The following is a 12,436-nucleotide window of genomic DNA, read 5'->3' as shown; positions in this document are numbered from 1 at the left end:
AAAGAGTTCCTGCATGATTTGCTTTTCCAATAGAGAGCCCCCTGGGCCCTTTAAGACCTGGGCTGAGGATATAGTAAACATATAATCTCCTCTAAAATCCCAACCCCGTGATACACTCCACCCCCTTCCCCAGATTTCACTGACAAAGCACCCTTTGAAAGTATTATCGCAATTTGCCAGAGCCAGGCAATTTAAGCCACCTTTCATCTCTTGGCATGCTGGCAACCCCTGGTTTCTGTTAGAACAGTCTTGGGCCTGCTTTAATTTATGTTCTGCTTCCCAAACACCCCATGGATCTAAGTAGCTGAGAAAAGCCCCAGAGCAGCCACCACGGGCCCTCCCTATCCGCAGTCCACCCCTCCCTTCATACCTTCCACCTTCAGCATGGCCCTTGTGCTGGACAAGGGTAGCAGGGTTGCCTTCTTCCAGCTCTGTGCTAACCAGGGAAGCTGCCTGTGTATATAGTTGCTTCTACAATGAAGTGGTGTAAGGGGGAACTTAGTGCAGCAGGAAATCAGGTCCCTCTCTGCCCTTTCCTCCACCACCAGTGTGTTTCAAGCTCCAAGCCTGGGGAGCCCACTAACACCCAAGGCAGTGAGGGGGGAAACTTCTAAAGGCTGAGAGTTTGGGTCAGTCAAGGATCCCTCCATGGCCTGTCCTTGAGTGCATGGCATAGGGCAGGAGGGCTCAGGTCTCTTCTGGGGGATGGTGGTGCTTCCCAGGTGCTCATACACATGCCATTTCACAAGACCCATCAGTGTGAGGGTAGAGCGCTGACAGTCGAACAGGACCAGTTGCCTCTCTCCTGCCACCCGGATCCCCTGCTCTGAGGGCTTGGGTTCGAACGAGCCACTGGTCTCCCCTAGTGGGGAGAGGTGGGGGCTCCTTCTGGAGCAAGCTGTGTACATGCAGTGCTGCTTCCAGGGAGCCAATGGGAAGGAGAGCTGGACAGGAGCTTGCTGTTGTCCTGTTAGGACATGCTGTTCCCAGTCAGGATCCCCTGTTCACTCCATGAACCCTGCACGGCTTCCCTTGGCTGCTCTTGTGACGAGCAGTGAGGGAAATAAATAGATGCAGCGTTAACTCAAACAGTTCAAAGAGGGTTTGCACATGACTGGGCACAGCCAGCCGGACAGTGCCAGATGCAATCCAGGCTTTTCTTATGCTATTTGCTCAGCGTAGCCCGCTAAAATGCAGCCACTTCTGGGGTGGAACCAGATAGTTGTTTAGCACCATATAGCAACAGGAATCCTGCGTACAGCTGAGAAGGAGAAAGAATCTGTAGCATGCAGAATGGGATTATATGAGCTATTACACACGCCAGCATTAACTGTTTTTTAATAAGGGTTGCCAGGCATCTTGCATTAAACTTCTTGTTCAGAAGGGGAAGTGACACCTCCTGCAGCCTTGCCCTAGGCTTGCTCCTAATATGAATGTGGAGAACCTAAAGAACCAGCAACCCTTTTTGGGCCCTGTAGGAGGTCTCCCCTCTGAGTACTAAATGTGCCCAATCCTACCGAGCTTCTAGGAGCCAGGGGGAAGGTGCTGAAGTAACATCACTCACCTGAGCACATCTCGCCCTTGAAGCGGATGCAGGAGAAATCGTCACACTCGCAGTACTTGCCCGTCACCTTGCCAAAGTCGCTGCCATGGCAGATGCATTGGCCACAGATGCACTCCCCCCTTTGGCTGCAGAGGGGTTGCCCCTCCTGGGGGCTGCAGTTGTCCTGCTGTGAGGGGTTGTACTCCTCCTCAGAGCACTCACAGTGGGAGCCCAGCCGGCCCTGGTAGCAGCTGCACACACCACACTCAAAGGTGCCATTGCCCTGGTTGCAGATGGAGCTGTTGGGCTCAGCATTCTTTTGGCAGCCGCAGTCACAGACAAAATCCACCTCTACGGTCAGGCTGTCCTTGAAGCCCACCGGCTTGATGGTGAAGGATTTCTGCCGCTGTTGTGGGCAGCCCCGTACTTTGGCCTCAATGCTGAAGCTCACCTGGGTAGGGAAGCCCAAAGGGGGAGAGGTCAAGGTGTGGAACAGCACCCATTGGGTGGCCTGGCCCAAGGTCATTGCTGCCAGCCAGGTCTGTTCACGCTTGCCAGGATTTAGGGAGACTGAGCACAGGGAGATGGAGCTGCTCGCTGTGGGGGCATGGAGAACTGCTGGGTCTATCTGCATCCATCAGCCATAGTACAGAATCCTCCATTGTATCTGTTCTAGCCAAGTCCTGTCTCTTCTTGGCCAAGGCAGGAACCCACCAGAGTATGAACATCTCCTCCAAGTGCTGGTTCCAGTTGTGATTCAGAGCAACTGGGCAGTACAGGTGGGGCTGGGATTTGGGAATGTGTATAGAGCAGGTGCCTGGGATCAGCAGAACATGTGTCTGGACTCCCCTTCCCCAGGGCTGCCCCCAGTGTGACTTACTGTGTCACCTATCTTGAGTCCAACGCATGACTTAAGCCCAGGGATTACTTCGTTGTTCAAGCAGGTGGCATTGAAGGAGAGGGACAGCTCCTCAGGCAGGTCCCGCACTTCCAGCTCTATCTTGGAACGGATTTTCTGGAAGAGTAAAGGGAAGAAAGAGCAAGGTGGAGACTGAATTCCAGGAAGGCTTTCAAGATGCCACCATGCTGGCAACAGGATCCCTGCACTCCCTGCCACCCAGCACCATGCCCTCCATTTCCCAAGACTCGGATACAATGCTCTCAGAGCAGGTGCAGCAAGATGTATGTAAACCAAACTGGGCAACACTCTGCAGCTGCTCCCAACCTGTGCTGGATCAGTTGCAGTGAGCAAGTGAGGCAAGCTGAGTGCCCTTATTGGAGGTGACCTGTGTTGTGTGTTTGGGAAAAGGATCAGTTGCCCAGCAGCCTTTCCTGGGCTGCAGACAGATCAGATAGGGTGCCAGCCATCTGTTTAAGGATAGGGTTGCTGGCATATGGGATGGCTTTGCTTTCTCTGTGCCTCTCTATATGCACATGAGGTGGCAGGTGCTCCCAGCTGGGTCCTGGGAGGCTGGAAGTTTATCTGGATTGCTCAGGGAGCACATTGCAAGAAGGTTAAAGCAGACAGAGCATGCACATGACTTTGGAGCTCACTGATGCCTGGGCAGTGATGGCTAGGGTCATTAGGAATGGCAGTCCCCAACCCCATCTGCTCTTCTGCATGGGATACATGTTTCTTCTGAGGAAAGTATAAACTCCCTAGGAACCACAAGCACCAGCCCCACAAAGTGCCTCAGGTGAACCTAACACAGTCTAGTGGCTGTTACTGTAGTGCTCTGGCTGCTGAAGCTGCAGAGTGACTTGATGCCAATGCACCATTACACACTCACCCCATAGGACTCCACAATGAGTTGCAAGACGTTGCTGGAGTCTCCAGACAGGGTCCCCACGGTCGTGCCTGGAATCAGCTCACTATAGTTCTGGTAAGAAAACACACAACATCCTAGTCTGCTGGGGAAGGTGAGAGCACAAAGCTGAGGCCTGTGGGGCAGAGCCCTTAATTACTCGACCCATGGAGAATGTGGATTCTGGCTGGGCATCAGCTCTGCATTAGCAACCTCTCCCAAAGCTGCGTCCCAGCTGAACACCTTGAAGATCTGCCTAAAGCAGTGGCTCTCAACCTCTTTAGGCTCAAGGCATCCCTCCTTAGACTCAAGGCACCCCTCAGAAAATGCCAAGTCTTAGCTTTCGCTCATTTTTTGACTACGGGAGAAAACAAAACAATTCTTCCCTTGCAAAGAATGCAGAAAGACCACAACAGGGAGAATGATTTTAACACTGTGCATCCCTTTTTGAAATATCTGGGTTTATCTTGTGAAGTATGTTTACATACCAGACAGTTCTAAGGTTGTGTGGCACCCTGTGGCACCCCTAAAATGATGTCGAGGCACCCTAGGAAGCTGTGGCACCCATGTAGAGAATCACCAGTTTAAAACCTCCTTGCAGGGTACTTGCAAATGGTAGCAATGTGATTGCACTGGTGAACATACTGGAGCAAGGGGAGCTGGGCTCTGCTCCCTGCCTGCTGCTGCATGACCCTTGTTCAGCTCTCAGCCACCAAATGGGGACAGCAACACTGAAATGCTACAGTTGGAGAGCAGAGTGCTCTCAGAGGCTCAGCAGGGGTTATAGGAGGTCCTTTGGGTTTAGCAGACTTTGGAGCTCCTCCTCCCTCTGCAGCTAGGACTGTTCGTGAGGGCTATTTAGGCAGGGCAAGTTTGCAGCTGTAGCCATTACTGAGCTTGAACCCTGGCTGTGATGGCCTTTCCCACACCCAGAGCACTTGTGTGCCTGGGGAGAGGCAGAGCTGAAGTGAAGAATGCTCCCATGGGCTTCAATGGCCTCTCCAAAAGGCTGTGCTTCCTCTGCAGCCCTTCCCACTGTGCGACACTGGCTGGAGGCTGTTACCTGGTAGAGGCCTACCACAGCCTCCGTCACGGCAAAGATCAAATTGATGTTCTTCTGTGAGAGCTTCTCAGTCATCAGGCCCAGGGAGGGATAGTCCTGCAGAGACAGAAATGGGGGCACTTGGAACTCAGGCTTCCATGGAAGCCTGCATGCCCGCTACCTAGCCCCCTAATCTCCTCCCATACCACCCTCTCCCCACCCCAGCACCCTCCAGGTTCTCTTTCCATGAATACAGGCTGGCTAGTAGGAGGCTTGGGTGCCAGCAGGAGTTATGTGCACGTGCAGCAACCTGTGCTCCCTCTTAACTGCCTGTCTTGGCAAACCTGGATTTTACGGCCCAGTCTCTCAGTCCAGCTCCCATTGACATGTCTGTGAAAGCCCTGCATTTGGCATTGTTAACGCAATGGGGTGAAGCTTTACTTGCACATGTACACACGGACTTATATATACATCCCTGCACACACGCACATGCCTGTGCATCCATTCATGGGTGCACACACCTATACAAGTCACACCTGTACAGAATTGTGTGGTTTGGTTTACCTACTGCTAATGCTCCTCAGGTCTTACCAGCTGCTGTTTCTACATCTGTACATTACCTTGGGGACCCCAAAAAAGTTTCCTGCGTCTACAGAAGGGCCATTCCTCCATCCCTCCCAGCACGTAGATCATCATGTTTACCAGTGTGGTGGATGCTGAGTAGAGGTTATCTTGGTTAATGTGGCACTGCCCATCGTTAGGTTGCACGATGCCTGCCAGCCGCCCATCCAGTGCAATGTGGGTCTTGGCATCTGTTGTGAAAACCAGCAGGTGGGAAGCATCATTCCTCCAACCAATCTTCTCCTGTGGGAAGACACAGGAGAGGGTTTTCAGTGCCCTCAATGTGGTGCTGCCAGGGGACAGTTTATTACTACTATCACCTTCGCTCTGTTATCAGCTTCTCCAAAGGTTTAAAGACCTTACCATAAAGAACCTGGCACTGGTTCCCACAGAAGCCTGGGGTTGGTTGATGGCTGGTGTGCACCAATTCAACATTCACATCTCTCCATCTTTCACCTCTGCTCTAGTTGCACATGGTGCTGTGCTCATCAGACGGAGAGATACTGTCTGTGAAGACCTGGGCCAAATATGCCCCCCACCTCCCCTCCCAGCATCCCCCCTCTATCCTGATGAAGGCTCTTACATCACAGACGATTGCTTGGATAATGGCATCGAACCCCCCTTCCGGTGCATCACGGTTTCGTGAGACACTCTGCTTCTTCACCTCCTCATTGAAGCGTTTCACTTGGTTTGTGAGTGCCAGGACATGCTTGTAGCCAAACATAGGAAGGCAGTCATACTGCATCCTGTAGGGACAGAGTTAGATGGAAGAATGTTTTAGTTTTGTAGCAGCAGAGAACATCGTGCCAGGGCAGCCTGAGCCTCAGGGGGCATGGCAGCATATTTATTAGTAAAATAAATTTCAACCTTCTCCATATCATGACTCCTTGTCCACACTGGGACCACCAGCCCATTTAGCCAGAACCTGTTCCTGGTTCAATATTAAGAATGGCTGGGCTGTGGTGATCATGACTACCTCAGGGAGGCAGAAGGATTCAGCAGTGGGGCCAGCTGCCAGGTGCGGAGAAAAGTCCTGGAAGATCTAGGAACCACATACACTTCACCACCTTCTGCTCTTAGCAGGGGGTCTGGGCGCACCCTGGTTTTGCTAAAAAAAATAGTGGCACAATTTATTTATTTCATTTAAATTAACAATAAGAATCCCTACATGACTCATCTTCTGGATAGAGGAAAGGAGAAAGAAACAACCACTCATGATAGACACTAATCACTTGCTTTTTGCACCCTGCGGTAGTGCTCAGGTACCATGTAGGTGGGTGTGGGGTGATCTGAATAAGGGGGAAAATAAAAATAGGAGATGAGGTGTTTGGACAAGTTTGGCACCATTTCTGGGTGTGGAATGCTTGAGAAAAATGTTCTTGAGCTTCTTGGAAAATCTGGCACACAACAACTAGGAGCTTAGTATTAGCTCTCTACTTAGTAGTACGAGGATCCTTGCAAAGAAAAGAAAAGCACAGACACATGTGTGCACTCATTCATGCTCTAAGCAGCCACTAGCAGCAATAATTTAAAATATCATTGAAGATTTTGTAATGAGAAGACTTCAGCTTGTTTTTAAATCTGTCATAAAAGCAAAGCAGGCAGCCACTCACCATTTGTTTTTTTTCCTGTAAGGAACTTGAGAAGTGCCGAATTATACATGACTTATGGATCATCAAGAGCAGTGGCTATTGAACAATACAGAAACCAATACAGTGGCTAGCTGTACATGATGATAAGTTTGGAACCCTGCAGCTAACAGGCATTGGACAGTTTCTTCTATGTCTCAGACAGTTAGAGACTGGTCTAGGTGCTGAAATACAAGGTTTTGCAGCCCTTCCAAAATGTGGGCTGGTGTTAATTGCAATTATTCTGGATAGACTTATAAACATACGTGTCTAATCTCTTTCCCCATCTCTCTACTTTTTGCACGGCTGTGAGTTCCCAGGTCTGATCATATCCCAATGTGCAGAAGCACTGCATTTCCTCATTTTGATTTCCCACCCTTTCATTCTGTTGTGTTATGCCTCATTCATATGTGAGTTCTACCTGGTAGGCACTCTCACTTAGAGGTCAAACTGCTTTGCATCTGTTCCTGTGCCCTCACTAAGGCTTAGCTCATAGCCTGGCCTCCTGCAGAAGTTAGAATCAGCTGTGCCAAAGAGAAATAATTTAACACCATCAAGAAATGTTACTCCAAACTTTGTTTCAATAGGCTCCTTGATTGATAATAATACCTGGCTTTGGGACACATGTTGGTGACAGGGGGGCCAGCAATGGCTGCATTAATGTCTAGGCTGCCACTGTTGCCCACTCTACCACCAGTGGATCTAGGACTGGCCCACAAGGCCCTTCATGGTCTGGATCTGGTCAGTGAGAAGCCACACAGTTTGGATCTGGTATAGGGCCCTGGGTAAGTTTGACACTCCTGCTTGATGCAGTAATATAAAAAAGCCACTTCACTTCTGTGGACACTGTTCTGTAAAATGGGAGAAACAGAGCTTACTGTTTATGTTAGTGAAAAAATGAAACAACTGTTTTATTAATGTCATTATTTTACAAATGGTGATAGGTGCAGAAACATCAAGGGTGCAGCATCCTGCCTTATTTTCACATGTCCAGATTGCACTTATGTCACTGCACAACTGCACTTTTTAGCCCTTACACACAGCTTGGATTGCATTTGCACTCCATCGCTGCATTTATCCTGTGCTTTGCTTCTGAGCATGCTCAGAAGGATGCAATCTAGTTACCCAGGCTACCCTTATTCTCCCTCTTACTCTTAGCAGGTAGCCTACACCTAGATGATCACCAGGAGTGGAAACAGAGCCCAAACTGTTCTATGTGCCAATTACGTGACTATGTTAGTCCAGCATAGGTATGTAAAGGTGAGCCAGGGTATAGCCCTAAGTGTCTTGCTCAAGGCTCCATTATTAAGCAGCAGCAAACCCAGGGATAAAACCCTCCCTTTCTCTGTTGAATATATCAGGACAGTTTCTTGACTGGCATGAAATGGCAAAGCTCTGTTGATTCATGCCAGGTGCTAGGTCTCCCATTGACATTCCTATGTCATAGTGTTAATTATCTTTCCATATCTATGGCCTCACCGATCCCTTTGAAACAGATGGAGAAACTCTCATTAATTTTAGGCTCTTAGTAGGACTTACTCATAGCAAGGATTGTCAATGGCTTCCTGTGGCGAAATGTACATGTATGGTGATATGGGCTTGTCCACAAAGGCCCCAAAGCCAATCCGCAGGTTGCTGGTGAGCTTGCTCATCTCCTTAGCTAGGTTGGTGCCCAGGTTTTGGATGTTACTGAGATCATCCCTCATGGAGTTAGACAGATCCATCAGGTAGTAGATGTCCACTGGGTAGTCCTCCACTTGGCGCACTTGGACAGAGAAGATTTGGGAGTCATCTGAAATGGAACATGACAGCAAAGTGAGAAACTTCCTATAGATTCATGGGAGTGTCATGGGGAAGGAGAGGGTTATGAGATGAAACACTGTGTCAGGGGCACATCTGGGATGTAGGTGTTCAGGTCACAGCCTAGGTGATCAGGAACAGGCAAGGTTGGAGAAGCAAGGATCCAGACTAATCTGGAGTCAGGGGATCAGGAACAGGCAAGTCAAGAAGCTGAGGTCTGTAAGGGACTGGCACATAGGTAGTCACTCTGGGTACAGCCACAGGCCAATAGGGGTGTGTATGTTAGGAACAGGGGACAAAGATCCAGACCAGTGCCACTAGCCAAGAGGTCTGTAACAGGCAGCAATAACTGCACATGATGAGGACATGGGTAATTACCTAGGACAACCAGGAGCTGGTTGTCAGAGGACAGGAGTCTGGAACCATGATGAAGTCAGGAAATAGGGCCCAGAAAACTAGGAATAGGGCATTAGAAGTCCAGAACTAGATAGAAAGATGTCTGTCTTTTTGAGCAGCCTGCTGGGCACTGAAAAAGATGTTGCTTAAGAGCAGGTAGCCACACTCAGTGGGCAACTGGAGCTTGGTGGGGGTAGGTAGGTCACAGGAAGAAGAAGCAAACACACAGCCCATGCTGGCTACATGCCAGAGAACCATGCTCAAGCACTCCCCAGTTTCTGGCCTGAGACACTGCAGGTATGTGACTGCATTTCCTGAATCAAAAGTGAATGTCTGTTCAGCTGATTCTCAGTTTAATCTTTGCAGCTTAGACTAACCTGAATCGATTCAGCCTCAGGTTTTTTGACTGTCTGTACTTAGCTCCTAAGTAAAACACCAAAAAGTGCAAATCCTGCACCAAGTAGTATTTATGTTAGGGCATATCCCTTATGAACTTCAGTGCTTTGAGGCTCCTACATGTATAAATGCATCGGTATTCCTAGGTAGGCACAGGTCATTCTTGATTTGATAGCTGTGGGTCATGACAAAGAAGTGAACATGAGATGAAAATCACGTGCCCACAGCACAAAAGATGCTCTTTCAGGCCTACAAAATCCACATAGCCTGTACAGCCTGGTAGCAACGGACAATACAGATTGAACAGAGGGTGACACCTGGAATCCCAGGCATTTTTCTTATGTGCTGGCTGGTATAAGGTGACATAAAATGCTGTATGCGTTTGTCAGGGACAGCATTAGTTACAGTAGAGGTGTCAAAGTTGTCTGGCCCCACAGGCCAGATGAGTGATGCAGACCAGTCCATGGGCTGGATGAATGGTGTGGAGCCAGCCCCATGAGCCAGATCAGGCCCACAGATTCCCCCATCCCATGCCCTGTTCCTGTCTGGGCCCCAGCAGGAAGAGGTCCTACATCCCAGGCTCTTGGCTGTTGCTATGAAAGCCACAGGAAGTTCCCCACCCTCATCAAGCCTGTAGGCTGGATGACCTGGCTCTGTGGCCTGGATCTAACCCACAGGCTATACGTTTGATATCCCCAAGTTAGAGTGACTGATAGGGGACTGTTCCACATTAAGCATTTATCACACTTCTAGATCACACTGACTATAATGGTAAAATGTCCCTGTTCCAGCCACCAAAGAGCTAGTGATGGTTGGGAATTATTTGATGAAACATCTTTCACTGAAAAATACTAGTTTGTCAGAAACATTTCTGGTGAAAAGTTTGTTAAATTTCCTGTTTTGGGGATAAGAGAAAGGTTTGGAGCAGACCTATTTTGACATTTATAAATTAAAACAAATTTGTTTTTAGTCTGAAACAGCTTTTCATTTATATATGTCAGTTCATATATAGTAAAAGCATTTAAAACAAGTCTGGAGAGAAACAAATATATCCAAACTGAGAAAAAATATTTTTGATCAACCTAAACTAATTTTTTTTTTCAATTTGCAGATTTTCAAGATTGTTTTTTCAGGCTGATTCAGAATGGGGAAAAACACGCAAAATTTCTGAATTTCCCAAATGAGGAAAACCATTTTGGCTGCTTACAGATGTTCAAGAAAACCAAAAGAAGCAGTGTGTTAGTTTGACCTGGCTCCACAGAGTCTGTATAGATTGAATGCTTCAGTGGGGCTTTTTGGTGCTTTTATCTAAAGCCAAGTCAATCAGCCAAAAATAAAGCACCAAAAAAAAGCCCTGCTAAAGTGTCCGGTCTATACAGATGTTAGGTGAGCCAGGTCCAATTAACACGGTGCCTTTTCTGGGCATGTGGTGGGCTCAGTGCAGGAGCGTGCAGAGTTTAAAGTGCTGCTTTTTATTTAACATCTGTAAGCAGCTTGTGCCCAGCTCTAGCAAGAACTGTTAATGGTGGAGAACCAAAATGTGCCAGGTGCTATACTGACATGCTGCATGGAAACTAGCCAAGTTCTGCATAATGGGCTAAAGCCTTGGGAAGCTGATTACTCCTGTTGCAGGATGCAGGGCATGGCTAATGAAACTCCTTGTTTTATACTTCAGTATTGAGTTTCTTGCTTCAAGGAGCCCATAAAATACCTGCTCTGGGAATGAAACATATTTGGGCAGAGATGGTACCAGACCTGGAGCAACAAGGCTTGGATTTTAATCCCATTTCTATCAATCAATGACCAATACTGAGTAAGCCATATCACCTTGGGCTCTTTGTCAGCACCATGGGAACAAATTATATTTGAATACTTGTGCTAATTTTCTCAGACCCTGTGGATGAAGAACTCCATATAAATGCTAACAGCTCTGCCAAGACTTGGGGCACTTTACTTTCACATTGATTTCAAACTGATCTCTACTGTCTCATGTCTTTGGGCGTGAACCATTCTGAGGTCAGTTCCAAAGATATGGGTGAAATGTTTTGCCTTTATTAGCCATGGGCATCCAGACTCTGGTTTTCAGTGAGGGAAGGGGATAGGTGCCAATCTTAAGACTTCAGGGGTTGACAGAATCCATTGCTCTGTTGAGTGCTCCATATAGGAATCACTGACTGTTGAATAATTTCAGGGGGGAAAGATGCAACAAGTGCTCTCTGGCACTGGTGGAAACTGTGAACAAAAGGCTCCTCACATGAGATAGTCACTCAGAAATCCCAGGGATGATAGAACAATGGAGTCACACCCAAGAGTTGTTAATCACATTGCTTAATGAACTGACTGTAAGGACCGGGTTACAGGCAGTCTTGCCTATTGGCTAGGCCACTGCTGGAGGACAGGAGCCAGAGGCAGAATCCAAAAGCACCGAAACCAAAGGGGAATTCCAGGAGCAGAGTCTATGTTACAGGCCAAGCCAGGGTTGTAGAGTCAGAGACCAAATTGACAAATTCAAGAGGTAATTCCAGGAACATGATTCAAGTCACAGGCCAAATCAGGGTTCTGGAGTCAGAAACTGAGTTATCAAAGCTACGGGGAATTTCTCACCAGCATCCAGAAACAGAACCGAGCAGGGTCAGAAGCCAGAGACACAAGAGCACAGGGCCCAAAGAGGATAACCACAACAGACCTTCAAAAATGCTGACCAGCCTGCAGTGTACTGCTGCATGTGGAACTAGAGAGGGAGGCTGCTGTCCCCAGCAGTCAATCAGAAGGCTCTAACAGTGGCCAGCTGGTTCATCAGCCAGGGTGGAGCTGCCAGTTTCATAGATTCATAGATGTTAGGGTCGGAAGGGACCTCAATAGATCATCGAGTCCGACCCCCTGCATAGGCAGGAAAGAGGGCTGGGTCTAGATGACCCCAGCTAGATGCTTATCTAACCTCCTCTTGAAGACCCCCCAGGGTAGGGGAGAGCACCACCTCCCTTGGGAGGCCGTTCCAGACCTTGGCCACAACTGTGAGGAAGTTATTCCTAAAGTCCAATCTAAATCTGCTCTTTGCTAGCTCGTGGCCATTATTTCTTGTAACCCCCGGGGGCACCTTGGTGAATAAAACCTCACCAATTCCCTTCTGTGCCCCCGTGATGAACTTATAGGCAGCCACAAGGTCGCCTCTCAACCTTCTCTTGCGGAGGCTGAAAAGGTCCAG

At 48.5% G+C, this 12,436-nt stretch overlaps 1 protein-coding gene across 2 annotated transcripts in view; it reads right to left on the bottom strand.

Moving 5' to 3' along the window:
- ITGB3 (integrin subunit beta 3) overlaps nt 1–12,436 on the bottom strand; it is a 59,892-nt gene that overhangs the window by 14,319 nt on the left and 33,137 nt on the right. For both annotated transcript variants that reach the window (XM_006017823.3, XM_025196863.1), the window contains 7 exons: nt 8,179–8,431; nt 5,595–5,757; nt 5,093–5,254; nt 4,412–4,507; nt 3,334–3,423; nt 2,424–2,558; nt 1,565–1,994 (listed from right to left, as the gene is read on the bottom strand). In XM_006017823.3, the coding sequence (XP_006017885.1) occupies nt 1,565–1,994; nt 2,424–2,558; nt 3,334–3,423; nt 4,412–4,507; nt 5,093–5,254; nt 5,595–5,757; nt 8,179–8,431 (1,329 nt within the window). The remainder of the gene's footprint in view (nt 1–1,564; nt 1,995–2,423; nt 2,559–3,333; nt 3,424–4,411; nt 4,508–5,092; nt 5,255–5,594; nt 5,758–8,178; nt 8,432–12,436) is intronic.

This window comes from Alligator sinensis, unplaced genomic scaffold (assembly GCF_000455745.1).
Source record: "Alligator sinensis unplaced genomic scaffold, ASM45574v1 scaffold444_1, whole genome shotgun sequence".
Taxonomy (NCBI): domain Eukaryota; kingdom Metazoa; phylum Chordata; order Crocodylia; family Alligatoridae; genus Alligator; species Alligator sinensis.
This window is presented reverse-complemented; position numbering and strand designations above follow the sequence as displayed.